General features: G+C 49.4%; 10 protein-coding genes across 10 annotated transcripts; 4 read left to right on the plus strand and 6 right to left on the minus strand.

The window, feature by feature from the left end:
• Positions 1 to 1668: 1668 nt before the first annotated feature.
• On the plus strand, positions 1669 to 3842 carry PSV08DRAFT_405670 (histidine phosphatase superfamily; the record flags this gene model as incomplete). The annotated part of the gene is made up of 6 exons (XM_014222359.1): positions 1669 to 1729; positions 1828 to 1878; positions 1935 to 2669; positions 2718 to 2813; positions 2875 to 3039; positions 3111 to 3842. 6 exons carry the CDS (start codon positions 1669 to 1671, stop codon positions 3665 to 3667), a joined length of 1665 nt encoding a protein of 554 aa, XP_014077834.1. The 3' UTR covers positions 3668 to 3842.
• Positions 3806 to 5689, minus strand: PSV08DRAFT_366344 (amidase signature domain-containing protein; the record flags this gene model as incomplete). The annotated part of the gene is made up of 3 exons (XM_014222360.1): positions 3806 to 4851; positions 4905 to 5500; positions 5553 to 5689. 3 exons carry the CDS (start codon positions 5687 to 5689, stop codon positions 3806 to 3808), a joined length of 1779 nt encoding a protein of 592 aa, XP_014077835.1.
• Positions 5690 to 7333: 1644 nt separating this feature from the next.
• On the plus strand, positions 7334 to 7794 carry PSV08DRAFT_338447 (uncharacterized protein; the record flags this gene model as incomplete). Its single annotated transcript, XM_066092760.1, has 2 exons — positions 7334 to 7435; positions 7492 to 7794. 2 exons carry the CDS (start codon positions 7334 to 7336, stop codon positions 7675 to 7677), a joined length of 288 nt encoding a protein of 95 aa, XP_065948003.1. The 3' UTR covers positions 7678 to 7794.
• Positions 7795 to 8919: 1125 nt separating this feature from the next.
• On the plus strand, positions 8920 to 10730 carry PSV08DRAFT_190553 (heterokaryon incompatibility protein-domain-containing protein; the record flags this gene model as incomplete). The annotated part of the gene is made up of 2 exons (XM_014222362.2): positions 8920 to 9494; positions 9548 to 10730. The coding sequence occupies 2 exons, from the start codon at positions 8920 to 8922 to the stop codon at positions 10728 to 10730; spliced, it is 1758 nt and encodes a 585-aa protein (XP_014077837.2).
• Positions 10731 to 12904: 2174 nt separating this feature from the next.
• PSV08DRAFT_338455 (B-cell receptor-associated protein 31-like-domain-containing protein) lies at positions 12905 to 14258 on the minus strand. Its single transcript, XM_014222364.2, has 4 exons — positions 14039 to 14258; positions 13766 to 13900; positions 13616 to 13716; positions 12905 to 13565 (listed from the first exon to the last, which is right to left on the minus strand). The coding sequence occupies exons 1-4, from the start codon at positions 14057 to 14059 to the stop codon at positions 13217 to 13219; spliced, it is 606 nt and encodes a 201-aa protein (XP_014077839.1). The 5' UTR covers positions 14060 to 14258; the 3' UTR covers positions 12905 to 13216.
• Positions 14259 to 14405: 147 nt separating this feature from the next.
• Positions 14406 to 17165, plus strand: PSV08DRAFT_405672 (uncharacterized protein). Its single transcript, XM_014222365.2, has 3 exons — positions 14406 to 14674; positions 14723 to 16636; positions 16693 to 17165. The coding sequence occupies exons 1-3, from the start codon at positions 14451 to 14453 to the stop codon at positions 16778 to 16780; spliced, it is 2226 nt and encodes a 741-aa protein (XP_014077840.2). The 5' UTR covers positions 14406 to 14450; the 3' UTR covers positions 16781 to 17165.
• On the minus strand, positions 16949 to 19018 carry PSV08DRAFT_19627 (Catenin-beta-like protein). Its single transcript, XM_014222366.2, has one exon. The coding sequence runs from the start codon at positions 18949 to 18951 to the stop codon at positions 17116 to 17118; it is 1836 nt and encodes a 611-aa protein (XP_014077841.1). The 5' UTR covers positions 18952 to 19018; the 3' UTR covers positions 16949 to 17115.
• Positions 19019 to 19551: 533 nt separating this feature from the next.
• PSV08DRAFT_366348 (heterokaryon incompatibility protein Het-C-domain-containing protein) lies at positions 19552 to 22970 on the minus strand. The gene is made up of 4 exons (XM_014222367.2): positions 22513 to 22970; positions 20601 to 22465; positions 20174 to 20551; positions 19552 to 20094 (listed from the first exon to the last, which is right to left on the minus strand). The coding sequence occupies exons 1-4, from the start codon at positions 22918 to 22920 to the stop codon at positions 19737 to 19739; spliced, it is 3009 nt and encodes a 1002-aa protein (XP_014077842.2). The 5' UTR covers positions 22921 to 22970; the 3' UTR covers positions 19552 to 19736.
• A 251-nt stretch (positions 22971 to 23221) lies between these two features.
• Positions 23222 to 25238, minus strand: PSV08DRAFT_232014 (heterokaryon incompatibility protein-domain-containing protein; the record flags this gene model as incomplete). The annotated part of the gene is made up of 2 exons (XM_014222368.2): positions 24928 to 25238; positions 23222 to 24873 (listed from the first exon to the last, which is right to left on the minus strand). The coding sequence occupies exons 1-2, from the start codon at positions 25175 to 25177 to the stop codon at positions 23222 to 23224; spliced, it is 1902 nt and encodes a 633-aa protein (XP_014077843.1). The 5' UTR covers positions 25178 to 25238.
• A 248-nt stretch (positions 25239 to 25486) lies between these two features.
• PSV08DRAFT_232018 (uncharacterized protein) lies at positions 25487 to 27149 on the minus strand. Its single transcript, XM_066092265.1, has 2 exons — positions 26035 to 27149; positions 25487 to 25987 (listed from the first exon to the last, which is right to left on the minus strand). The coding sequence occupies exons 1-2, from the start codon at positions 27125 to 27127 to the stop codon at positions 25944 to 25946; spliced, it is 1137 nt and encodes a 378-aa protein (XP_065948004.1). The 5' UTR covers positions 27128 to 27149; the 3' UTR covers positions 25487 to 25943.
• Between the last annotated feature and the right edge of the window lie 389 nt (positions 27150 to 27538).

A 27538-nucleotide genomic window follows, 5' to 3' on the forward strand; every position in this document is an offset into this window, starting at 1 on the left:
GTCACTAGCCGCTGGCGTGCCGCTGTGTCACTGGCTGTGGAGCCATTGGACAATATCTCCGGTAGGGCTGCATCGCCAATACTGTCTTGGGAAGCCGCTGTTGCTGCCACTGTTGCAGATTAACGGCTTTGGTCGCCGTAACTGAGCTGTCGTGCTGCAAGTCATGCATGTCGAGATGGCATTACGACAGGCCCCAAGGCTTGGATACAAAGCACCGCAGAACCACCGGCGACTACGCGTCCCCTATAGTAATAGCCCTCAGCTTATACCACAATTGTGGCCCTCCTCCGCAATCACTTGGCCGGACATATCACTCTCTTAGCTTCAACCGCTTGGAAAGCTTCTGTCCTCTCGTGCCCATGTGCCCCTCTGCCCCAATGTATCGCGGACACTTTCCAACTCGATAACGTCACGACAAGAGTCATCAAATTGCTCCGTCCGACTCTCCACCTTTGCCAGCAACTCCTCCATATATATACATACACATACATGTCCATGTACCCAACGCCGTTGCCAACACATCTCCCCAGTGGAGCTGAAGATGCATGTACCTCTTTTGGGCCCCTTTGGTGTCGAATACGTATGAAGCACCAGCCCAAAATGAGCTTTGCACAGCTATGCTGGCCAAGACGGGTCATATTCTGACTCCATCGGACCCTGCATTGTACCACGATAGTATACTAGTAGTCACATGGACGCTGCTAACCCCCCCACCGACCAAACCTGAATCATCCATCTGCATCGCCCAACCAGCCGTCTCGAATTTTGTGAGTTGTTCAGGCTTGCCCGGGAGATTGCCGTCGGCATGTCCACTCAAGTCTTGGCCACATAAAGCGCAGATTTTTTTTCTTGCCGCGTGGTGGACTACTACTATTTAAAGTGGACAGCGGGAAGCGAATCCATGTGCATTTACAGGTCAGTGCAAATCTGAAATCGACAAAGCTTCACATCCCAACAAGCACATGTGCACAATATGCCTGTATGCGTACATATACAGCGAGCAATCTGCCCATTTGCCTTGTGCCCTGCTCGTTTTTTCTTTCTTCAATCATGGCAAGTCACTCGCTAGAGTTGGTCATCTGTGTGTGCAATGCGCTACAAGGCGCCTAGTGCCGTGTTTCGTCCAAGTATGTAAATAGCACTACTATCAAGTTGCCTTCCATCGCTCCAGCAGCACTACTGTGATGACGGCAGCCACAATAGCCCAGCATCCTGGTCAGGTACCGCAACAATGGGCTCGTATCTGCACCCGGCTCGGCAACCCGGATCTGTGGTAAGCATCGCTGTACGAGGCCTTCTCGAGTACCCATCTTGCTCCAAGTCGCTTCGTTCCCGTGTATGGCGCCTTCAAACTTCGGCCGTCGCATCCTGAGGCGGTTCTCAGCATGGGTCTGGCATACCGTGTTGGACTGTCCACGGGATTGCGTCACGAGAAATCCGCGACACATGGCCCAAGCTCAAGCTGCTCTGTGTCTCTCTGTTGACAGACTGAGGCCTTGACGACTGCAGCAGCTGCAGCGACGTGTGCATGTGCAAGCCGTCATCTGCGCCCAACTGCGTACCATTTGATTTTTTTTTCCACACTACTCCTTACACCGCTCAAAGTGACGTTACCCACCCAGCTCTCCCGTGTCCACTAAGAGCTTGCGGCTACCTACCGACCCCACCATGCATGGCATTCTGGAGCTCTCACTGCAGCTCCTCAACTCGTTGTATCCGGCCAGCCCAAGTGCGTACATTGTGTCCATCAAAGCCTCTTGCTCTTGAATCGCTTCAATGCAAATTGTTTGTGTGTATGTTTGAGCAGAGACGCTGACATTGAACAAGATGGTGGCCATGGAGCCCAAATTCCCATCCATGGTGAACATGCTGTAAAGCGTTAGTGTCATGGCAATTGCTCGGCTGATGGATATGGCAGCTGATGAATACAGCAGCCACGTCGACAACAAAGACGTCTGGCATCCCCGACTACTTTGTAACCGACGATGGTCACTTCCAAGGCCCAACCCAGACGGGCGCTGCCCCGTTTCTTGCACAGACAAACCTGGCGCCCTTTGCCGGTGTGTCGTACATACCAAATACGCCATTGGAAACCCAAATGCCTATACCAGGAAATCCAGATAACAAGAATATCTTCCAAAGCTTGGCAAATCTTAGCCCTTACTTTCCTAATCCCCGCGGGTTCGGGGTTAATGAGTATTCAATTCCTCCTGGTGCCAACGTAACATGGGTCAACATGGTACATCGCCACGGCAGTCGCTATCCTGAAGTTAGTGGCGAAGCAGCCGAGCGGACGCTGGGAAAGAAGCTCACAGATGCGGCTGGGAAATTTACCGCCCACGGCCCTCTTTCCTTTCTAAATGACTGGAAGTTTCTGCTTGGCGCTGAAATTTTGGTTCCAAATGGCAAATATGAGCTGTTCCAGTCTGGCACATTGCACTACTATCAGTACGGCCACTTGTACCCAAATAACGGGAGCAAGATTGTCGTACGGAGCACCACGCAGCGGCGCATGACTGAATCAGCTGAATACTTTCTTGCGGGATTCTTTGGCCTGCAATGGACGCAGAATGCAACACTGGAGCTTGCCATTGAAGCACCAGGGTTCAACAATACGCTTGCTGGTTACAAGCAATGTAATCATACCAACTGGCAGGTAGCCAAGGATGGTAATACAACCAGACCCGTGAGATTTGACTGAGACTGATTAATCGTAGCGTTCATGGACTGGGTGGGTGTGTACCTCCACGATGCCCATCAAAGGTTCAGGAGCAACATTACTGGCGATCTCGACTGGACTTTAAGTGATACATGTATGCTTTGGAAAAATCGACTGTTTTTGGGAGATTTTGTTTTGGACTGACATTCTCTGAGACAATGCCCAAGCCCTCTGCTCCTACGAGACTGTTTCCCTAGGGTTCTCCCACTGGTGCGGCCTCTTCACCTACGAAGAATGGCAAGGTTTTGAATACGCACTCGACATTACCTTTCAAGCCGGCACGGGTTTTGCCTCACCTGTTGGTCGTGCAATTGGCATTGGTAAGTCGATACATTAGACAATAGTACCATGACAATCTACTCTTTCGGAACACTAACAATCTTTCCAACAGGCTACGTTGAAGAAGTCCTCGCCCGCATGCAACACCATGTCCTAACCTCACCCTCTGCCCAAATCAATGTCACGCTCGACAACAACACAGTCACGTTCCCCGTCGACCAAGCACTCAATCTAGACTTTAGCCACGACGCCGGCATCCTAAGTATCCTTGTCGCTTTCGGCCTCCGCCAATTCAACGACAAGCTACCTACCACGCACATCAAGCACGACCGCGAATTCATCCTCTCGCACCTGCAGCCGTTTGCCGGCCGTCTCGACATTGAAGTCATTCGTGCGCCTGCGCCCGTCAATCCCAAGCGCAACCAAGACGACATTTATCTCGACGGCGAGCCAACAAGCTACGTGCATTTCATCCTCAACCAGCGCACCATTCCGCTGGGCAAGAGCCACGCCGAGTGCGGGCAGCGAGACGACGGATGGTGTGAAATGGACACGTTTCTCAAGGTCATGCAGAAGCAGATTGAGCTTGCCGACTACGACTTTGCATGCTTTGGCGAATATGAGAACCCTCCGTATGGCGAAGTGACGGATGGAAGGCCATTGAAATAAGTTTTGATATCATATCTAGTTCTTTTCTTCTTCTTCTTCTTCTTCCTTCTTTAGAAACAACAACAACAACAAGAAGAGAGAAAAATTCGTCACGACCGCAAAATTCCATGTGTACTATATAGTAGTCTCTGTTAGGTATCAAAACTTCAACACATCAACCCACGCCTCAGGCATGGCTCTTCCCCCCTCCCTCCCCTCATGCAACCACTTCTCGCCATCAAACCCAAATTCAATCAGCGCATCCTCGCTGCCCCACTCACCATGTCCACTCATCCCAATCGGCACCAACCCCTCGCCCTTGACGCCCTGCGCATAATTTACAGGAAACTGGATACACGGCAGGCCCGTAAAATTCGCCAGCCACACATACTCCATGTTGCGAATCTGCATGTTTCCATTGCTAACGCCGTGCGAGAGCTCGGCCTCGTCAATGGGCCATCCGGCATTGGGCGCCGTGGGCGTGACAATCACCATTCCCGGGTTTGCGCGAAACAGGTCGGCGAGATGCTGCATGAGGAGGTTGCGGAGGCGCTGAGCGAGCAAAAAATCCGTGGCGGGCGTTTGGCGGGCGACGGTCATGAGGATGCGGTTTGCGGGGGTGAGGTCGTAGATGGAGGAACGGTGGGCGGCTGCGCCTTCGGCCATGATGGTCATTGCGTGGGCGAGCTGGCCCTGGGCGAGCAAAGGGATGGATACATTGACGACTTTGTAGCCGAGTTGGTGCTCCAAGTATTCGAGGGCCGAGTAGAAGGATTCCTGGACGGCTGGGTCGGACCGGTCGACCCATTGCCTGGGCACGCCGACGACTTTGTTGCGTGGGCCTGAGAACTTGCGTGGCGCGGCGAAGAGCGACGAGGGATATGTCGAGGGGTCTGGCTGGGCGAGCACGCGGTACGAGATTTCCAGGTCCGCCATGTTGCTTGCGAGGGGCCCGCGTACCGTGACGGATTTGCCCGAGTTGGGCATTGGCGCAATGGATACGCGCGAATGTGAGGGCTTCAGGCCGTAGACGCCGCAGTAGTTGCTCGGGATGCGGACGGAGCCGCCGCCATCGGATCCTATGGCAAAGGGTATCAGCCCGTGGCCTACGGCTGATGCGGCGCCGCCTGAAGAGCCTCCGGGGTAGTAGGAGCTGTTGTATGGATTTCGTGGTGTACCCCAGTGAGGGTTGTTGTTGGTTGTATCTGTGTCTGTTTAGCCAATTGCTCATATCCGCAACTCGGGGAATGCCTCTTACCCATGCCCAGCTCGTGCATGGTGAGTGTCCCGACTAAGATGGCACCTTCTTTCTCCAGCATCTTTGCGCACCAGCTGCTTTCCTTGTTGCCGCCGTTGCTGTAGTCATGCGTCGTGCCAACGTAGTGCTTGTAGTCCTTCACTCGTAAATCGTCCTTGACACCAAAAGGTACACCATCTAGTATTCCCAGCGGCTTTCCCTCCTTGTATCGCTGTGTAGAGGCTGCGGCAGCTTGCCTCACAAGATCTACTTTGGTTTCCATGAATGCTGTCGCACATGGCGAGCGCTGCGCTACATCTCTACGGATGAGCGGCAGTAGGCGCTCTATGACGTCCGATGGTGTGAATGTGCCATTCGAGTATCCGTCGTGGAAATCTTTGACCGAGTAAAAGCGGCTAGACGACGCGTGGTCCAGTGGTGTGCGAAGGTTCGACTTGTCTGTGTAGCTCGCTGGAGCTTCGTCGTCCGGTCGAGACAGCGGAATCACGGTAGGGTCATAACGCGCATCGACGCCATCGAGTTGTCGGCATTGCCGCAGGGTGCTGAAGCCAGCATTGCTCCAGAGGATTCCGGGCACCACAGGTACGGTTGCAACGCTGGACAGGTCAGCCGACGCATCCAGGGAATTTGCATGAGAGAGAAGCTCACAGATTGGCGAGATAGTGCAGCAATGGCCCTTTGATCACTGGGTTCTTTCCTGGAGGTGGGGCTTGGTACGGCACGTCGCAAGGTTTGGGGGTCGGATAATTGACGAACTGGGAAACCAATTGGTCGCTTTCTGACATCTTGGCTACGTCTGACAGAAACAGTGGGGAAGAAACGTGTTGTAAGAATGCACAGGAAGAGTAACCATGGAATACACTTTCGAGCAGCTGTGAAGCTTGGGTCCAGGATCTACATGTAGTACCTCGGAATGTCACCAACGGTCATGCGCAATTTCACATGCTTCTTATGTATGCTTGCAAGAAATGAGCCCCGCACCTTCCACATACTCTTATATACAGGTCAACAGATTGGAGTATATGCATAGTAGCATGAGAAGTGGCAGTGCAGTGGTGGCAGTGGCTAGTTGCAAGTGACGTCTGTCCCTGCGGGTCGAACAGCCCTCTGCAACGAACCACCAACATTGCTTAAGCACCTTGCGCTTAAACCACGAAGACTCTTAGATTCTGGTATATAGTCGTATGCTCTTTAGATTTACCTCTATCTATCGTAAGCCTTGAATAGTAAAATCACAGCAATCTAAGGAGCGCATTGTGGTGTAGTATCACGTGAATAGACTGCAGATATATTTCATGATTTCCTTTTGTACGTGGGTAGTTACCTTCTTCAACCAACTCCTTGGCAGCGGTTGGATTTCGGCTTTATTCTGTCTACTCGGTTACGGGTCGACCCTTAATCTTTTTGAGCTCAATAACGGATCGTGCCGTTGTATATATATATGTTACAAGTAACAAACAGGAAGTGTTCACTCCCCGGGTATGACGGTAGATAGTCGGGAAACCACTTGGGATCCTAACAGGAAGAACGGACATCGCGGTGCTTGGTCACGTGATGTGCCATCACGCCAAGACGGTGCCATCAGTGATGGCAGGGCCCGTATGTAATGGCAACCATTAGAAGTAGAGACGACCATTAGTGATAGCAGGTTAATGTTCGAATAGCAGGACTAGAAGCAATAAGGATATAAGTATAGATAGATTTTATTATTTACTCTCGTTGTGTTTAACTCAAATTGTACTTTCTTACTAGTTACTTAACTTCACAAGATTAATACTTGTTAGTCTATTCGATATAGATTAGGAATTACTAAACCTATTATTATCTACATTATAAGCACGCCCACCCCACTATATAGCGAGACGAATACCTCACGGCGCTGTTCAGATTATCTCACTCGCCCTAACCTGGATCGAGCCTAGAGAAGTATCAGCACCCAACCCCGTGTAACAATATATCTTTCGTATTGCGCATTGACGTTACAACAATAGACCGAGATTCTATTACGGAGCCATCCAAAGGGCGTTCAGCCCGTCACAGAACTTGAATTGGGGGAAACTTCCTCAGTGGGCATAGTAACGTAAGTAAATTGGAAGAGTCTAGATCGTCCCCTTACGGTTACACTTCATAGCATGGCGTTTTCTACTTGTAAGCGATGCGCTTTGATTCTTTCAAAAACTCTGTTTACGCGCTTTTGTCTAGAATTGTCTAGATTTGCCCCCTTGCGGTTACACTCAATATTATGCCTCGTATATCTGCTTATGTCCTAGGGTTCAACATCTTCCCATCGATTGACCATCGATCGAAGAACAGGTTCTATAGGTATAAATACAGGTTCTTTTTAACATCAAGATATTCACCCTACTTACGTCCATCAACCTTTGAAACTACATTCCTACATACCGTCTGCTTCATTCTATCCAAAGAAAATGCTACGCTATATCATCCTCTTTGCTTACCTCCTTATCGTCTTCTCCCAGGATTCGACAAATAAAGTCTGGAACATCTCGGGAACATGTGGCAACGATGATGTTTGCGACATCGATACTCAGTACGCGGATCCCTATGACCCAACAACCGGCTGCAGAGGCGGGCCAGGGGCATTCGCAGGCGATGGGAAAGATGGAAGGACATCATGTACGCCCCCGGGCACCAAATGCACATATGTCTGGGCTTGCCTGTAAGCACAAGGTGGGAAGGAGGGTGTTCAAATATAATGAATAAGTCTGGTGCATTAGACTTGATCTGGAGCAGTGTTTTGTTGGCTAGTTAAAATCTCTATGGTCTCAAAATTCCTGTGACTGTCATGGAGCTTTCTGTGTGTAGCCTTTGGGATTTTTTATTCAACATAATTGATCATGTATAATTTGAAGAAATGACTCCTAGAACACCTGTAGGTACTGCATCACAACAAGAAGCTGTAGAAACGATAACCTAGCGTTGATGTTCAACATAGTGAAAGTATTCTCACTGCAAGCATCCATGTTCATCCAATAGCGTTTGAGGTAGGGTTCAATATAACCTCTTCAGCAGTTAGAAGCGTTTCAGTACTATGCACAAATAGCAACGTTGGCCTTTCTTCTTGTGTTTCTCTTTTTAGTAAAAATATACTTACATGAACTCGTTGTATTCAACATTTTTATTGATATATACCTATTAGAGTTAATCTATTGCTAAATTGAATGAAATACTAGTTCTAAGTAAAGGCTATAAAAGAAGATACTACAACTCATAATTGGATAAGTATTAGTAGAGATAACCAGAAAAAACAATCCTAAGGTAGAGACTTATTTAATACTCTAGTCTATATTTACTATAAACTAACAAGTAATAAGCTAAAATAGCGTTTGTTAAGCTTATATATACACTGCTAAGTTAAAAATAATTAAGAGGGCCTGCCTTAGGCTAATGTAGATCATAAAGATTCGAAGACAGCTAGAAGAAGCTCTCCATAATCGATCAAATCACATCCATGACAGAGTGCTGCGCTCAAAAAAAGCAAATGTAGAATTACTTGTGTGGCTTTCGTATGGGTGACACCAACACACTCGTACAGATAGCGCTGACCAGAAATGCGCCTTGTCGCCGATGTGATAAACCCTGCAAGGAAAGATAGAGCATAGTACTACCTATAGTATTCTCGGCTTATTAAGTATTTGTAATTGACTCGACCAATGTATGCATCTGTCTCAGAATCTAGGATTGGGCAATGTTGAAGTAAGAGTAGATGTCACAGGTCCGCGGGAAGTTCGAAGCCTTGTTGATATGAGGGCCAATAAAAACTTACATGGCGGAAAGGGCTCGACCAAGGTTACACAATGAGGCTTTTTCTTCATTTAGCGATTGGAATAAGGCATAATTCGAACTCGGAGCTCTGCGTCTTAGGCAGCAGCACCGCTCTGTGGTGTGGTTGAGCCTGTGGGTTCGTCTTGTACAATATCAGCATCAATTCCATGCCTGCAATGTTGGATGCGAAGTCTCTTACAAGAACTCCCATATTCTTAAAGCCATTCAAATGACACCAAATTATCAGTTCCCGTACTTAACGCTTGCTTCCCCCCGTGAAATCCGCCTGATTACGATATCAGCCGGCCGGTTCAACGATCCACTCGTATGCACACTTTCACATAAAGATCTTGATTCGCACCAAATCCCCGAGTATGAGACTATTTCCTACTGTTGGGGAAATGCAGCGCAGCGAAATATCATAGTGTTGAACAATCTTCCCATTTCCGTACCTTCAAGCTCTGCTGCAGCTCTTCGACATGTACGGTTATGTCAATCGGACCGAACTGTTTGGCTTGATGCAATTTGTATAAACCAAAACGATATCGAAGAGCGTAGTCGACAAGTGGCCATTATGGGCGCAATTTACCGTAATGGTACCCGAAACCTGATCTATCTCGGCGACGAAGATGTAGGAGAAGCAAGAGATAGTATTGCAGCAATCTTGAAGGACGCTTCGGAAACAGAAGGATCGTTCTCGCGTTTGAGAAACGAATTAGGTGCATGGCAATATTCCAGCACTGGAATGAAGGCAAAATATAGCACCCAATCATTGCTTCGGTTTTTTGGATTGCCATGGTTTCGGTTAGTTTGTCCCCTATATACTTGCTATTAAAAAGCGTCTAACTATTTTGAAGGCGTGTATGGGTGTTGCAAGAAGCGGCATTGGCGCGTACGAATCAATGCTTTTGCGGTTCTTCTCACTTTGACCTCTTAGACGCGACAAGAGCGGCCGCATGGCTGGTTTACAACTATTACTTTGTCGACCCGGATCTCCGCCTACAATGTTCATACACGGCTGATATGAATGATGTTGTCGATAGCACTCACGGCTACCATTGCTCTGGTGCTGGAAAAGCGCCCAGAGCACTCTACTTGCTTGACCTTGGACAACAGCGGCTAGCGACAAATCCCGTTGACAAGGTTTACGGCATACTTGATATGACCGATGACTTGAGGCTTGTACCTGACTATCGGAAACCGTTGGCAGAGACATATCGCGATGCTGCTTGGTGCTTGGCCCAAGAAGGTGACCTATCCTTCCTGGACTATGTAAGACACAGAACGTCGAATAGAGACATCCGGCAGGATGGTTTTCCATCATGGGTGCCCAAGTGGCATATTGGAAAAGATCTTGCAGAAGATCCGAACTTCATGTCCCTGCACTTTGATGTCTGCCCGGGGAAGAAATCATCAGTCACTTCACTCAATCCCCATGGAATCGAAGCCAGCATCGTGATGGACGGGTTCAAATTAGGCGGCATAACGAAAATCACCGATCGAATGAGAACACTAGATCTGGAAGATGCAAATAGTCTTAAAAACATCATTTCCCAAATTGACAATATACTCGTAGAGTTGGGACATAGCGACGGTGCTCTTGATGTGGGAACGTCATTGGCCACAACTGTTGTTGCTGGGGTCGATTTGCATTATAGACCAGCAACAGCAGCAACCAAACATGGCTACGATTGCCTTCTTGAGATGGTCAACAAAGGATCACTACCTCCTGCGATATCCGATCTTCCGGAAAACTCGAACACTTCAGTAACCCTCGCCAGCCAATACCGTGAAGCTATGGCAAACGCGTGCAAGAACAGAGCATTTTTCGTTACTGAATCGGGTTATTTCGGATTGGGACCCTACTTTGCAGCTCAAAATGATGTTGTTAGTGTGTTGTATGGCTCCCAATTTCCTGTGGTATTACGACCGATAGGTAAGGACTTCCTCTTTTTGGGCACGTGCTACGTTCATGGTATTATGCACGGCGAAGCTTCAGATGGTCGTGACAAAGATAAGGTTGCGTTTTCTCTATGTTGACGTAAATAGGCTGCGGGGCTCGGAGGTCAGATATATTAATGTTGCTATGTTGCTATCATATGCCATTGGGGTCGTAATGGATGCTGAAGCTCGTACAATATGAGAAGGAACTGTTCTCCCAGATCTCGCAATTCTAGGTCTGCAATTGCTTCATTAATCGGAGCCATAGTTTTGAAGTTACTGCGCGCCAAAGTTAAAGTGTGGAGACATGTGTCGTTATTTAGTGGGGATGAGATGAATCCTGGCACGCTAAGTACCGTTACTATTAACAAGGTTCATGCTGCTCACAGCTGTAAGTAAGATGATTGGAACGAGGAGCCCGTGCGCAGCCAAGGGACTCTCTAGTGTAGCAGGACAAGTAGATATTGGCTGTAGTAGCCTGGGCTATACCATCTACAACACCAGCTAACGCTACCACAACACATATGTAGTTTTTAGTGAATTCAACATGGAAGGGCATCTTAGATACCACTTTTTAACGGAGCTCGATATCGCTCAAAATTAAGAACATATGGGTCAGGTACTAAGCACTAAGATCATTGTATGGTAGCGCCAATAAAATGGAGCCTGTTTCTGCTTTCCAAAACTCTGTTTTGCCACAACTCCACACCGTTCCCGTCTCTATTTAAAAAGGGAACCATAACGGAGCCTATCATACGGAAACGGAGTTGCAACTGAACAGGCCTTTGAGGCTTTGAGAGGACTACTGATTGGACAGATGATTCGGGAAAAGCCGTCCACTCTATTCAAAAGCAAGATTATAGTTGTACCTGAGCTACAATAATATGTTAATACGAGGTCGTACTTAGCGTTTGCAAGGAATAGCGGTGTGGAAGGATGAGTGAGCAAACGTGTCACCAGATTTAACGGCGATTGATGGTAAGACAGCCGTATAAGACCGTCTGTTGTCCTACCGGTCACAATCATATTTTTACAGAATACCAAACATCGATTAACTGTCTGATTACCTGAATCATTACAATATCTTAAAAAACACTCTTTGTCACTATCCTATCAGCTTCATATATCCGAAATAATGAAGACTACTGTCCAAGTACTGGCATTTGCTCCAATGCTTTCTGTAGCTTTAGCAGATCGCACCTTCCCAAAATGCAAATCGGGAGATGTCGGAACTTTTGACGCCACGACGTGCAAGAGAAAGGTTCACAGAATGGGCAAAGGCTCACGTGGGCAGGCTGGAGTGTTCCAAGGGGGCTCCGCTCATTGGGACTGGGAAGTCGATACACCTTTGTATCAGATCAACATCTGGGATAGTGGCCTAGTCACGTAGAATAATGGAGCAGGTACTGCCTGTGTCATGGAAATAGCCACAGACGGGGATGTTAGGCAAGATGTCGTACTCCCACCAGCTAACGCAGGCGACCCCAACTGGAATGGACCTGGATGCTGCCTGGACAGTAGTCTTATTTACGGCATTACTGATGTTTGGGTGTGGAATTGAAGGGGGACGAACTGTAACGGGCTAGACGCGCTTTGATAGAGCTCTCCATCGAATACAATCATGTTACCCCCAGCAATGCCCTTGGCATAGCACTCTCTTGAGCCCATCCAGGCAATGGTGGTACCTAAATAGGCCACCGAATAAGCACATACCAGATGGCCGGATTCTTTTCCAGTCACCTATAGTATAGAGAGCTAAATAGTCGTCGCCCTTTGCAATGCGAAAAGCACTATGCGTAAGGATTGATAAACCCACTCTGTAAGATGTCCCAAGACTCACGACAACAAAAGCAAGCTAGGTACTTGCGCCGGCTAACGATATTGTCAAACGCCGCCTGATGCAGCCGGGCAGCGTGCAAAGTATGTTGGATACGCAATGAGCAGTTAGATGTCAGCTCCCAGAGAAATGGATTAACTACGCAGTGCAGACTGTTGAGGCGGCTCTTGTAGGACTCCGCCTAGGCGGAGACGCAGGAGTACCAATTAGTGAAGAAGATATCGTAAAGGAAGTTGACTCTCAACCAAGATTGGAGCCATGAACGTGCAAACAATTTCGACACGGAACAGATAGGCTTGGTACAATCAGCTGGACAATACGCTTTGTTGAACGAGTACCGCCTTTCCGGATTTTTTGAAACAAGGAAGTGGGCAAAAGAGATAAAGAAAAACCCACCATCTTCAACACCAAAGGAACCTTTTCAAGAAGCTTCGCTGTGTTACCAACAGGATTGATTAAATGAAGACGCTCATCATGCATGGCTATCAAACTGCCATGCCAACAGCAAAAGCGATCTAATGCTCTTTCCCCGCTGCCTCAACTAGTCCTGGCACTTAAACAATAATACTGTACTAGCGTGTATCCTCGAAAAGTGCCTTGTTTTTCCAACACAAATTTTAAAGCCGTAACCATAAACTGATGATTCTTCTCCCAGACATTCGTGGAGTCAGTGCCGACCTGCGTATTCCATCATGTCGGCATAGCTATGGCTTACTCTCCTTATCCGTTCGAAATTGCTCGTGTTCGTCTATTTCTTGCCAGCAACCTCGTCGCCCATGCGGTTGTACTCCTTCTGCATGTTCTCAACCTGCTTCTTCAGGTTCTCCATGTCACGGTCCTTGGCCTCAAGCTCCTTCCTGAGAGCACCAACCTCACCAGGGCTACCGGCATTCTTCAGGGCAGAGTTCTTGCTGGCCTTGGGGTCACCCTTCAGGCTCTTGACCTCCTCTTCGAGACGGAGAACATCGAGGATCATGACGTAAGTGCGGTTGAGGATGAGCGAAAGGAAGAGGGTGAAACCACACAGGTACATGTTGCGCTGCGAGTAGAACTTGCGAGCCTGGACCTCCATGCGTTCGATGCCTCCAGCAGCGACACTTCTTGAGGTGTTAGTCTTGCAGCACAACAGAGGTGTTTGTCGACTTACCCTGAGCGGCCCTGGTCGTCTGAGCCGGAAAGCTCAATTTGCACGCGGTAAACGCGGTTCACACTATCAATGAACAGTATGAGAATGAAGATGAACGTAATCTGGACATGTCAGACATGACTTGTGTAAGGCTGTACTGCCACCACATACCTTCATGCCATATTGTAATTTCGCTATTATCGGGCTCTCCGAAATGAAGGTGAAGAGCCTGCGGCGCCATGTGAACGGCAGGGGGACGATGAGGGCACAGAAGATGAGCATCTCTGTCACCAGGAGGAGGAAGACCTAGAAGCAGGAGGCAGTCAGCATCAGGCCACATTCTGTTTCCAAAAGCAACGTGAACAGAGCACGCGAGCAACGAACACCGAACAGCCAGGGCATCGTTGTGCTAGGAAAGGAGGTAATTGAAGAAGGGTAGCTTACCAGACTGTAGTAGAGCGTCATGTTGTTGGTGACGTGGTAATATTCGCACGACGCGAGCTGGTGTTTGTGTGGGAGCGGGGTTGAGCGGAATCAACAATGAAGCTGAGAAGAGCTGACTTGCAGACAAATGCAGCAGCCACAAAGGAGGTGATGAACAGGTCGAGTGTTTGAGAGGATTGGAGGAGAGATGATGGTAAAGTGGGAACTGGCGACGCGAATCTGATGTAGGAGCCGCAGGGTGCCTAGTTATGAAGCTCTACGTCACAGTCCCGGCTTGCTCACTAGCGCTTGGACCGCCGCCGGTCTAGCCTCTTGTAGCCGCATTTGCACTCACTTTTTGAGCGAGTGCTTTTCTCTATTGAGCGCCAACGCCAACAACATATCAAGAACCTGCTTCTCGTTGCGCCACAAAATGTCTACTAGCAACGGAAACGGGGTCGAACCTGCCCACCAACCAACCGACGGCGGCATCGCACTCGATTCCAGCGGCGTAAATGGTGGCAATGGCATGGTTGATGTGAAATTTGAGGCGCCCTCGAGCCCAAAGAAGAGAGCTAGAACGAGCACTCCGGAAGCTGAGGGTGCTGCTGACACTTCTTTCAAACGGGTCAAGGGCGTTGCGCCCATCAAGGCCGAGTATGCTGCATCACCAACATAGAGGGACTCACGTGCTAAGAACACCAGATTCTTGATACATCGAAACGACAACAAGGCCGACGCAAGAGATCATGTGATTGACGACGATGCGGCTGAGGCGGCCGATGCTGACCACAAATCTGAAGGCCTGCCCAAGACTGATGCTCGCGATGCTCCCAGAGGCAAGGGCAAGAACAAGAAAGAAAAGAAGCAAAAAGGCCAAAACACCAGTCGCACTTTTGGAAGCTCGCGCGACAAGATACCTCTCTGCGGTACTCGCGCACAGTACAATGAATTCTCACCCAAGGATTGCCCATTTGGTGAAAAATGCAAGTTTGAACACGACCTCCGCAAGTACCTGAAGGAGGGCCGGCGAGAAGACTTGACCACTTTTGATGGCCAGTGCCCAATTTATGCTGTCAAGGGATTTTGTCATTTTGGTTGGAAGTGTCGTTTTGTTGGCAGCCACTCTGAAGAGCGTACCACCGAGGACGGCAGAAAGGAGCTGGTACTGAAAGAGAACGCCGAACTCAAGGCGAAGCTATCTGGCGATGACGACGAGGCTGAAGCTGAAGTTGTCAATATTGTGCCCAAGGAAGTCAAGTTCGGCCTGTCGCGACGGAAGATTGGCACTCCACGATCTGATCAGTACCTACAATGGATTGAAAGCAACAGCCGCAACGAGCGAGACATGTTTGATGCTGCTCAGATGGATCCGGAGATTCTCAAGGAGGAGAAGGAAGCGCGCAGGGCAGAATATGTCGAAGCGCCTTTCAAACCGTCTGAGAAGCGAAGGCTATACTACGGACCTGAGACGCCAATGCTTGCACCTCTTACTACCCAGGGTAACCTGCCCTACCGACGACTTTGTATAGACTTTGGTTGCCAAGTGACATGGAGCGAGATGGCCATGGGCATGCCTCTGATCCAAGGTGATAAAGGCGAATGGGCACTCATGAAGGCTCACGAATCCGAGATCAGCCCACCAAAGTTCCTAGCAAAGAACACCGTTGTGCAGGGCTACGATAATTCTACCGATCTCAAATTCGGTGCCCAGATTGCTGCAAACAAGCCGTGGTTGGCTACAAAGACTGTAGAAGTGCTAACTGACCACTGTCCCAAGCTACGAGCCATTGACCTCAACTGTGGATGTCCGATCAACCTCGTCTGCGAAAAGGGAAGCGGCTCTGCACTATTAGACAGCGAAGCAAAACTAGAGCATATCCTCCGCGGCATGACCTATGTCTCTAAAGAAGTCCCCATCACTGTCAAGATCCGCATGGGCACAAAAGACAATCACCCCACTGCACAGAAGCTTATCAAACGTCTTGTCCTAGGCGGCCACGAAGCTGTCGAATCCGGCAAAGGCACATCCGGCATCGCAGCCATCACACTCCACGGCCGCAGCAAGCAACAGCGTTACACTAAGAGCGCCGACTGGTCCTACATCGCTGAATGCTCCGCCCTCATCAACCGCTTGCGCAAAGAAAAAGATGCCCAGACAGACACCATCGCTGAAGCCGACCCCCGCGACCTCGCAAACGGCGGCCACGTCTACTTCGTCGGCAACGGCGACTGCTACTCCCATATCGACTACTACAACCACCTCGAGAACGCAAAAGTCGACACCGTCATGGCCGGCCGCGGCGCCCTCATCAAGCCCTGGCTCTTCGAGGAAATTGAAAAGGGCCAGTACCTCGACAAGTCCGCCACCGAGCGCCTTTCCTACATTGAAAAGTTTACAAAATATGGCCTCCAGACTTGGGGTTCCGATGAGATGGGAATTGGGACTACGCGCCGCTTTTTGCTAGAGTGGCTGAGCTTTGCACATCGATATGTGCCTGTGGGCTTGCTGGAGCATCTGCCCCCGCATATCAATGATCGGCCGCCGAGGTTTAGGGGACGCAACGAGTTGGAGACGTTGATGGCGAGCGAGCATTATAAGGATTGGATTAAGATCAGGTGTGTTCTTTCTGTTATGGTTAGGAAGATTGTACAGGTAACTAACAGTGCGGCAGTGAAATGTTCCTTGGTCCGGCTCATGAGAACTTCAAGTTTGAACCCAAGCATAAGTCGAACGCGTATGAGTTTGAGGCAGAGGGGTAGGCAAGTGTTTAGAGAAGGTATTGCTAAGCTGTATTGGTGTCTGCATGAAGTCTAAACTGAGAAAACAAGAAAAAGAGATAAACGAAGAGCATGAGGAGCATGGATTGGTACAAGAGCAATTTCATCTTGGCAAAGCATCAATCTGGAGTTGATCAACTGGCTATATATATGTATATATCTCAGAGATCTAGTATCGCTATGATACCAACACGAATGAAGCTTAAATTCCCTATCCCAAATTCTCGTCATAGCAGCCAGGTATCCCACGCGCTTCTCCAAACTCCCCCATGCATAATCATACAAATCACCCTGCCATCTCTCTCTTCCCTTCAAGCCTACTCCAAAAACCCAACCAACGCCTCCAACATATCCCTTTCGGCCTTCTCAACCGCCAACACCCCATCCAACTGCGCCTGCAACGTCCTCTTGACATCCCCCAACCCCTCATCCCTCTCCGCCAGCCTTTCCTGCACCGCCCTCTTCGCCCCCGCATCCTCGGCCACCAACCACGCCAGAATCGCATCAATACGCTCCAAACAATACAGTCCCTCACCCAGCCTCTCCGTCACATTCTCCAGCTCCCACTCTTCCAGCTCCTCGCCGCTCAATCCTTGTTTTAGCGCCGCACTCCGCGCATCGAAAGCCGCGAGGCGGGCTACGTAGTCCCGTCGTAGGGAAACGAGCTTCGTTATCTTTTCGTAGTCTTTCTCGAGGAACTTGGCGAGGAGGCGGAACCGCGAATCGGAATTTCCGGGTAGCGAATGCAAGAGGGAGGCGAAGATGGAGAGGATGTGTTCGGTTTGTTGGGGATCTAGTTTCTTGGATTTCATGAAAGTTGAAAACAAGGGTTTGAGACCGCGGGATTCGACGACTTTGTCGCAGACGGCCATTGCGCTGTTGGATAACGGTGCTGCATCTTGGTCTTGGGCGGCGGCTTTGCCTTTGCTGTTATTGGAGGAGGGGTCGGAGGTAGGTTCTGAAGCGTAGCCGCAGGCGTGGTCGAGGACTTTTAGGGCGCGACTTTTGCTTGTTTTGCCATCGCGGATAAAGAGGAGACAGAGCTCTACACCTTCGGCTTCAAGGAATTTGGATTTGCCGAGGGGCTCTTCGGTTATGGAGCAGAGGCAGTTGAAGAGGTTTTCCATGTATTCTTCTTCGTAGCTGTCTCTTTCTGGGTCGTCTCGTCGGTACGGCGCAAGGTTTGTGAGGAAGATTTCGACGCCGTTGGCTTCGGCGACGTGGTTTCGATTTGGGCGTGAGGATTGTGTAAGGATGGAGAGGATCTCGGCGGCGTATTGTTTGTTTTGCGATGTTGGTTTCTCGGGCTTCTGGATTCTGTCCAGTAGCCACTTTAGTAGCGTAGTTTCCTTCCCTATCAAGTCTGTGTTTGCTGGTTGCGACAGTAGATTCTCAATTACGCTGAGCGAATTGTATACGCCAGATGCGTCGGCCTCGTCGGTTTCGTCGAAGCGCGAAAAGTTGGAGATGAGCAGGCTGACCAAGTCTGCCTCCATGAATGCCACCACGAGCGCATCCCATTGTTCCTGCTCTCCTCCCACATCCTCGTCCGTGAGCTCCGATATCATTTCAATTGCAGCGATTGCAATATCTGTGTTCTCATGCGCCAGCAGTTCCACCAACTTTGACGCTGCTGTGCTCTTTGCGAATTCCTCGTATAGCTCCGGGTGCTCTGACAATATGCTCAGCGCCTTTATGCCTTCATCCAAATCGCCCTCCGACTCCATGAACTTTGTTGGGTCGTTTTCATATTTTGCGCGTAGCGAAGCATTCTTATTGACCTTCTTCTCAAAGTTGAGCGCCAGTTTGCGCACCCAGGGAACATCGTACTTTTCCTCTCCTATCGCCTCGTCGCCGTCTAGCGCATCAATATATTCCATGGCATCTCGCGCATTCTCGTCCAAGCCGTCGCCGAAGAATCGTCCTTCGTCGTCGTCGCCTGGGCCGTCGTCGAAATCCGGTGGTAATGAAGGGCCAGCTTCGTCATCGTCTTCTTCGTCGGCTACCGAGGCTTGCGCTGAGCCCTTTACGTCGCCATTGCCGTTTAGCTTTGCGGATTTGTACGATTGCGTTGGATCGGCTTCATTTGGGTTCTCAAACTTGCGCTTTGCAGTGCCGTTTGCGCCTTTGAAAAGCTCGTCAATGCTCGTCATTTTGTTGGCACCACGGGTAAAACAAACGGCTAGAGAAACACAGCAGAGTAGAAAAAGTGACGTTGGCGCGTCCTGGTCATTCTTACCAACGTGAGGGTTGGCATGGTCCCGGCTTGATGCTAGCGCGTTTAAGCTGCGCGCATTAGGTCACGCCCATCTCGCCTTCACATGTTCCACATATTCATACATTTACAGCAATCATGCACCAGCCACTGTTTCTCTTACATAATATTGTAGGTTCTTACTATCTAGGAGTTCCATGTGATAAAAATGATGAACAATGAAGACTAACGTCCGTGTGTTCAATTGCCTCAGCATCTACAAACATCATGTACTGGACGAAGCATGGTGACCCTTTAAAGTTATCCTCGCATTCAATCCAGCTGGCACAGAAGCCATTCTTTGGCCTTCCACATGACACTAGAGAGAAAGAGAGAAAGAGAGAAAGCATGAATGCACATAACCAGCCAGATTACATCATTTAGGAAAGGTCCCAGCAGGGTAAAGACATCCACTCTATGCACTGGAGCCACACACTATGATCTAGATGTAGAAACCAAAGGTAAAACTGATCTTGTAAGGAATGGCGAATTGTGCATGTCTGGTATGGGAGTTCCACGTTGCACCTAGCATAAGTACACTTTTCAAAGAATTGTATATCGTTCTTGGCAGTAAGCCATCCGTCATTTGCGATAAGTGCTTACTCGGATGCAACAATAAAGTCATCATGGTGCTCCAGGCACGGCACATAAGCATGAGACAACCCATCCTGTGGGACGTCATACTCAGTATCGCCTTCCATAATCCTCATCCTCATATCCGCCGGAGCCTCCGTATCTACCACCAGACCTGCCTGAGCCATACTCTTGTCTCCTCTGGCCATATTCATCCTCATCTCCACCGAAGCCTCCAGGCACGCCGGAAGCGCCATATGATCTCTCAGGGCGCTCGCCACCGTACTCAAGGCCTTCAGAACGGCCGTATCCACCAGAAGAATAAGACTCATTGCCATAGCGAGAAGACTCCTCACGGCCATAGCCCGACTCTTCTCGGCGACCATAGCCTGACTCTTCACGTCGACCGTATCCTGACTCTTCCTGACGACCGTAGCCTGATTCTTCTTGACGACCATATCCGCCGGAACTACAAGAGTCAGCAACATTCTGAGACTGTTCATGGCTGTTGTTTTTTGGGGTCAATGCCATGTCCTAGATCTTCATACCTGTATGATTCTTCGCGGCCATAGTCTTGCTGTCGGCGCCCATATCCTGATTCCTCACCATAGCGCTGTTCCTGGCTGTGACCGCCCGAATAACGCTTGGGCGAGCGACTGCCGCTCTTTTCACGGCGGCGCTCATGCTCACGAGAACGAGAGCGGGAGCGACGCTTGTATTCTCCCGAACCTGATCGACGCTTGTCAGCATCGTCGTCCGAGTCTCCAGAACGACTACCGTGTTTGTGGTGCTTGTGGTGCTTGTGGTGCTTCTTTTCTTCCTTTTCACGCTGCTTGCGTTCTTTTTTCATGCGCTTTTCATAGGAATCCCCGTCGCCCGAGTCGTTGGAATCATCGTCGTCATGCTTCTTAGACTTACCGCGTCGCCTAGTCAAATGTCAGTACACGTCTGCTACGTTAGAAGCAAGCTACCTACTCTTTTTCTTCCGAGTAGTATTGTCCTGATCGGTCAAAACCCTCACGCGATTCTTCAGAGCGCCATTCACTCCCTTGCTGAACACGACGCTCTTCATGACGCTCGTATCCGCCAGATCCACTATAGCTTGAGGTCTCAACCCTTTGCTGGTAGCTGTACGATCCACCACGGTCATCTCGTTCCTCACGAGAGTACTCCTCCCGACGCCCACCGCCTGGGTACTGGGTCTGCTGATACTGGGCACTTCCGTAGCGATCACTATCACCATATGAAGACGCCTGGTGGTGCCCCGTCTCCGAATACGACTGAGTGTAGGAGCCATCGTTGCCATAGCTCTCTTCTTTGTGACTCTTCCTCTCCTGCTCATTGAAGGCGTTTCCTAGAATAGAGCCTCCAATGCCACCAACGAGCCCCCCAACAAGACCGCCAAGGGCGCCACCACCAACAGCTTCACCTGCAAGTTTGCCTACATGATCGGAAGCTTGTTGAATCTGTGCATTGGTACCCGTCTTGCTGCTTGCTGGGCCAAAGTTATTGGCCATACCCAGAGGCTTACCGCAGCCGTGCCCCTTGTCGTGCATATCAGCCTTGTGATTCTGACCAGTTTGTACACCCTCACGACTAAGCTTCTCACGCAGACTGCCTTGGTTTTGGTCCTTCCACCAGTCGCGGACAGTATTGTACATGATGCGACGGCCTTCGGTATACCTTGCCCTATCATCCGCTTCGACACAGGCAGGGTGGTGGAACACACCTTTAATGATGGTGTTAATGGTCTCCGTCGGGTCTGCTTGGCCATCCCAGCACTGGACAATTTGTGGTACAGCCCAGGCAATCGTGGCTGAAGCTACTCGACCAGCAGGCTCATTGAGGATGTTAGAAAAATGATCCTTGGAAAGCATACTGTGAGTGGGGTCGGTGGAATCGTCGTCGTCGAACACAATGTGCTGTTTTTCGCGAGAGCTTGCAATGACCTCGCTCGAGCCCTCTTCAAGCTCAGTCTTGACTTGGCTGAGAATGGGCAAAATATAGGGAGCAAGCAGACTGAAGACGAAGATGGTGACTTGGTTCTGGACTTCTTCAATCAGGTCCGGCAAGATGGGAATCTTCTCGATGAATTCAGAAATAGATTGCATGATCTCATCGTGGAACTCCATAATGGGATAGATTTGCTTGACTAGTTCCCCAATCTGTTGAGTAAATTCTTCTGGCTCCTTGGGGGTGATGTGCATATTGCCCATAGCTGCAGCGTTGGCATTGTTCTCAAGCTCATCAGCTTTGCTAGACTCATCTTTACCACCAAAGATGCCCTCTGGGAGCTTTTTGAGGAGCTCCTTGATTTTGCTCTTGTTCTTGCTCCTGTCTGCGTTGGATATGGCACCTTCAAGCTCTTGAAGCTCGGATTGGGTAGCTTTGTCCGTAATCTCTCCGCATACAGAGTGCAAAAAATCGACACCACCAAAGGTACCGGTGACGATGGGGTAGACCTCCTTTTTGGCTTCCTGGACGTAGAAACGAGCATTCCTACCTACGTGGGGGAAAACGTCATGTACACCAAGCTCGATCAAGGTTAGTTCAACATAGTTGGAGTGGGCAGCATAGTCCTCCAGGCAGTGTGTGGCAGTACCGAGAAGACGCAGAGCCTCGTAAAAGTCGGGACCTCGCCCTCTAGAGCGTTGACCCAAATCAATGCAACGTGTGAGCAGGTCGCGGACCATGCCAGCCGATGTTGTGATGCCCAAATCGTCCGAGGCAATGTAGTTCTTCAGGCCTGTCCTCTCATCGATACTGAGCTCACGGCGTTCGTCAACAGGACCTCGTAGACGGCGATCGTAGTCGCGGGCATCGATGTTGTCAGCATAGTCCTGAAGGATCAGCATGTGTGTCCGATCAGATAGGCTGCATAACTGACCTTGGGGTTGTCGATGTGCTCCTCCGGCCTGTAGCAGCCAAGGCGGTCACGGGTAACCTCGAACTCCTTGGTGCCGTATCCGAAGCTCATGAAGCCAAGAACCCATAGTAGAATGCGAATCGCCTCTGCTGAGACCATCTTGACAGTGCCCACATCGACTGCTTGCGAGTAGTCGCGCAGCCAGTTGCCAAAGTAGACACGCTTGACGTCCATCTTGCTGAATTTCTTGCCAGTGTGACCGCTTATGAGTAGCGTAAGAAGAGTGTCCTCGATATCTCCATGACGCCAGTTCTGTCCCTCAATGGAACTCAAGCTTGCGATGTTGCCCGCACCAAAAGCTGCGGTGGGGCGAGCCCAAAAAACAAGCAGAATCAGGCATGGTAGCCAGATGTCGCTGAACTGCGGCATCGTGTTGGTGTCTTCGTATGCTCTTGTGTTTATTCAAAAGAAAAACGTTGGGATATGGGAGAATACTGGAAAAGAGAGAAGCAACGAGGAATGAGAGGGTCTTGTATAGCTAGCGCTTGTTTCAGCTCTCAACTTGGTTGAGCTGCCCCGCCAAAGGAGCTGACGTAGCGGGGCCCATCAGCTACAGGACTGCCCACCTGATCGGTCGCAACATGTCATTACAGGGCTTGGATATTTTCTTTTCTCCACTTCAATGCTCATAATGCATATGTTGAGCAGCTGTGATATGCCACCTCTTTAACTAGACAAGGGTGATGTCCATTTCAACGCCTTCAGGCCTATATTCTCGGCCACTATACAAATCGAAATCTACGGTCAAACGCATCGACCCAATGCGCATATAAGTACCTGCGTTTTTCTCCTCTACCGCTTTAACAACTAAGTACACAGTCGTTACAACTGGGGATTGGTTCGTCAAACCCGGTCTAAGTCCATAGGCGAAGAGAGCAATTGTGTCATATTCGCCATTCTCTCCCCTCTCATCAGACATTCCCGGGTCTAGGCATAACGGACTATACATGGCGGTCCGAACGGGCTTTGGCTTTCGCATGCGGCGCATTATCCCACGAATGCTGACGGTGCTGCCGCTCGGATCAGATGTTAACGGCTCGCTGCTCCACCTGATATCGGTGCTCAAAACTTGGGCTTGATACACCATACCCAGACTTTCTGGTGTTGATTCATTTTTTGTGAGATAGCTCCATTGAAAATATGGACTTAGTTCAACGCTGCCATGAGTGAACGTCATCCATGTCCAACTTGGTCGACGATCAGCTGGCTCAAATAGACGGGTTTTATGCTCTCGAGTATCGCGCCTTACTTCCCATGATAGATGGATTATCAGATGACGCTCCCATAGACCTACCACAGGTCGATCGCCTGAAATGTCTTGATGAAACTGTACAATGCCAGCCAAAGCGGCATACTGATCGCTTGTATGGGTGAGGGAACGCTTCGAGTAATCGGTTGCGTAAATCCACCAGCGCCTCTCGAACTCAAAGACATCTTGTTCCTCATGAACACCATCACGCATCTCTTGTGGAAACCCTCTATAAAAGGTGCGCCATGCTTTATCCGGAGGCAAATATGTTTTCTGGTTGTACGCTATGCCATCTTCGCTCTCCGTGATTACGTTACATTTCCACACAAATTGAGAGTAGGTAGCATGCAGAACCCGACGCGAGAGTATCTTTTCTTGAAGTATCCATGCTCTTTTGTAAACCGGTTCATGGCGCAGCTGCCCTGTGATGGTGTTTGACGGATGACGAAGTATGATATCTTTTTCCTTGACGGCAAAGTCAGGGCGTCTGGGGTCAGTACTGCAAAATCGAGTTACAGACTGAATCTTTGGAGATAGACCACATCCTCCATCGCTGTTTTCAGCACTAGTTGCAGAGAGAGTAATAGTGCCTGCACCGTAGATTGCTGCCATTTTGGCACTCTCTCGCTGCCAATCTTCTTTGTCGTCTTGGATGATACACAAACTGTCTATCCAAAGGTACCTGAACCCAATAGCTACCGTAAGACGGACCGCATCTTGAAAAGTCTTTGGGAGACTATCGAAATCAATGCCGCAGTCAAAGTATTTCGCTATATTGCTCTTAGTTGTCTTACAAGGCACCTCTTTGCCACCCCATACATGAGTTAGGACGATGTAAGGTCTACTGCACAAGTCGATTTCTTTAGTTGAAACGAGATTGACCGAGTAATGGTCGGTTTCAAACTCTTGGACTTCGAGTATACGTGTTGCTAACTGGACGTCTGGCTTCGGAGACCTTCGGCAGTTTGGATGGGACGTTTCGCATTCGGTGAGCCATTCACGGATCGTTGCGCTTCGTGATCGGAAATCAACCGGCTCTATTCCACTCCATATTGGGCGGTTAAATGCTCTCCCTGCAAACGGTTAGAAATTTCTGGCTATTCTGACTAAGAACACACAAGGCGTACCAGCTTCCATACAAAGAAAAAAGGATCTCGCGTCGTTCCGTGTCCTAACAAAATGGTGCAAATATATGGATACCGTAGCCCAACTGAAATGCCCATTCACATTTGAGATTGATTCTCTGGTTTCATAATAGATGATAACTGTTGGTGCAGTTTTTGGCGCCTGGGATAAGCGTAATAGACTTGAGAATCCGCCAATGTGATAGACGATCGTGTTCGCCGCATCGGGACCAAGAGTCTCTACTGGCTTCATATTAAATTCATTGGCCCGAGCGATAAAATCTTCTATGTGGGATTTTCCAAAGAGATTATAAATATATTTACACAGCTCACATCGCTTGCTGCAGTCGACTAGTTCATGAATATCCCGATGGAAGTTCGTGTCTTTGTCTTCCGATGGAATCTTCTTGAAAATCTTCTTAAGGCACTCAGAGCAATAAAAATTGCTCCTCTCGGCGAGGCGTTGAGTCTCATTGCGACCAGAGCTGACAACAAGCGAATTCTGTCTCGACATGGCCATATGTAAGCTTCGACAAGGCGGCAACGAAGATGAAATCAATATCGGAGAATGCACTCTTCTTCATATGCCCTTTTGTAGCCACACGTATTAGAGAGAAATCCACTGCATAGCACTGTGCCGCATCCCAGCATGTATGCTGCCTGGAAGGATTCACCCGGCCCAATGAATGTTTGCCAGCACTGCAGCGTCTCCATCTCGCTGCTCAGGCGCGCCCCATATTTCCTGAACGCAAAACACATTACTTCATATCGCTCCACTGAATATCGAAACAGCAAAATACTACTAAGTAAGTCGCTTCTCTAAGCTTCGTCTGCTTCATCTGCTTCCTGTGAACAACGGATGCGATCGCGCAATATATAATCAGCGAATAAGATACCCCGGGCTACCGCCGAGCAAAATCACCCCAGGACACGGCGGAGAAGAAGCAAACTACGTTTATGTGTATGATGCCAAATCTTGAAAAGTTCAAGTGAGAAGAAATGGACCTCAGTAGTGCAACTCAAGACTCAATCTTGCTAACGATAGCAAGGAGCGCAAGTAAAGCTGTATCAAGTAAGCAGATGATACTCATAGTGATCGTCTTAACTTACAAGTTCCAACCGTCAAAATGAAAGCGGCAACCGTAAAAGCCGTCTGTGCATCACCACCTCTCGCCGTCCACGCAACACCCACTACAGTCGCCGCGACCCACGGCACTGACCCAACAAGGCCAATGCGGAAGCCGCTCCAGCCCTCCACAAACTCTAGAGCATGACGGCGGTCCGCCTGGCGAAGCCGGAACACCCAGTCAATCCACTCCGATTCCGTCTTTATGCTTTCGGAGTGTTGGTATGCATAGAACATTTCTTGCAGCGTGAAGTCATCCATCGGCACGACTTCCGGGCGAGTCGAAGGTGTATACGATAAGAGTCGAATCTGCCTCAGCGTCTTGAGCGATAGGTATCGCCGCCAGAAGCCGCAAATATGGTGTTCGTATTCGCGATGGAGGGCAGCGAAGAACTCTTTGTCGCTTCGAATTAAACCACCTGAATTTTTTACGGAAGCTATTTTGGAGTAATCGTCTCGAGATATGCCCAACCGGGCTTGGCTGAGTACATGGATTTGGCGTCTTACGCAGCCCTGGCTGCCAGATCTGTAGCACATAAGGTTTAAAGAGCATGTTGGCTTGGTCAGAGTACCAGTAGTCGGCGAACTAACTGTTTGGGTCGGAGGTAGGACTGAAAACTGGTCCGCTATAGGAGTTGTGGATTGCTGAGGATATGCATGCTCATTGACATCCGTTGATGTTACCGAATCGACCGGTGACGCCGGTTGGAGCGGAATTGGAATATGTCCTATAGATCTTGGGGCATAGTTTCGTAAGTCTTCAATATCTACTATCCTCTTTGGTGGGTGGTGTGATGTCGAGGAGTTTTGATGGATTTCATTGGATCTGACCTCTAACGACGCTGCTGAAGGTATCGCCTCATGGATCGTGGTTAAATACTGAGGTGTGGTCGTATCAGACTGATAAACTGTGCTATAATAATTGCTAGCAGGGCTCGCTCCGGGTCCGTATTCAGATAGAAATGGTGGATCCACGCCGTGGGCTATTGTAGACGCTGTTGGCGTGGAATCTGGTGCGCCGGCAGGTGGAACTGACGGTACTTTGAAACTGCTTTTGGGTTTGCTAAACCAGCCCATTATTGAAATTCGACTGAATTGTAGGTTGACTATTGCAACCATGCCAGCATTCAAATATCAGTTGCTGTTTTCAGCCGCGGCTGACTTTCGCCTTGGGTCGGCTCAGCCACCACCATGTCATGCTCCCCAAGCGAAGCAAAAGCCTGGTTCAGTCGAGGAGTAGGCATACATCAGAGCACATCAAGCCCATTTGATTAAATCAGTAGAGTGGTATAAGATGAGCCAAGTTTTCTCGTGGTTTAAGCCCCCTCTAAGTGCGCACAGCCTTGTTTTCACCAACTATCAGTCTACAATCTCCAGGTCCAGACTTGATTAGGGTCCCAATAAGGGTTTGATACAGTTACGGGTGCCTGATTTATTCTCCTTGTAATTGAGTGAGTTATAGCCATCTGACTTATTGTGCGCTCGAGT

The sequence above is a fragment of the Bipolaris maydis genome, assembly GCF_028858645.1.
Source record: "Bipolaris maydis strain C4 unplaced genomic scaffold PSV08scaffold_17, whole genome shotgun sequence".
NCBI classification, from domain to species: domain Eukaryota; kingdom Fungi; phylum Ascomycota; class Dothideomycetes; order Pleosporales; family Pleosporaceae; genus Bipolaris; species Bipolaris maydis.

Coding starts and splice junctions, on each gene's coding strand:
- PSV08DRAFT_405672 (XM_014222365.2), top strand. CDS start 14,451: ATGTCTACTAGCAACGGAAACGGGGTCGAACCTGCCCACCAACCAACC. Junction 14,675..14,722: donor GTTGCGCCCATCAAGGCCGA/GTATGCTGCATC, acceptor TAAGAACACCAG/ATTCTTGATACATCGAAACG. Junction 16,637..16,692: donor AAGGATTGGATTAAGATCAG/GTGTGTTCTTTC, acceptor ACAGTGCGGCAG/TGAAATGTTCCTTGGTCCGG.
- PSV08DRAFT_338455 (XM_014222364.2), bottom strand. CDS start 14,059: ATGACGCTCTACTACAGTCTG. Junction 13,717..13,765: donor AATTACAATATGGCATGAAG/GTATGTGGTGGC, acceptor TGACATGTCCAG/ATTACGTTCATCTTCATTCT. Junction 13,566..13,615: donor GACGACCAGGGCCGCTCAGG/GTAAGTCGACAA, acceptor CACCTCAAGAAG/TGTCGCTGCTGGAGGCATCG.
- PSV08DRAFT_232018 (XM_066092265.1), bottom strand. CDS start 27,127: ATGGGCTGGTTTAGCAAACCCAAAAGCAGTTTCAAAGTACCGTCAGTT. Junction 25,988..26,034: donor CATTTTGACGGTTGGAACTT/GTAAGTTAAGAC, acceptor TACTTGATACAG/CTTTACTTGCGCTCCTTGCT.
- PSV08DRAFT_366348 (XM_014222367.2), bottom strand. CDS start 22,920: ATGCCGCAGTTCAGCGACATCTGGCTACCATGCCTGATTCTGCTTGTT. Junction 22,466..22,512: donor AGCACATCGACAACCCCAAG/GTCAGTTATGCA, acceptor CTGATCCTTCAG/GACTATGCTGACAACATCGA. Junction 20,552..20,600: donor TACTACTCGGAAGAAAAAGA/GTAGGTAGCTTG, acceptor ACATTTGACTAG/GCGACGCGGTAAGTCTAAGA.
- PSV08DRAFT_19627 (XM_014222366.2), bottom strand. CDS start 18,951: ATGACGAGCATTGACGAGCTTTTCAAAGGCGCAAACGGCACTGCAAAG.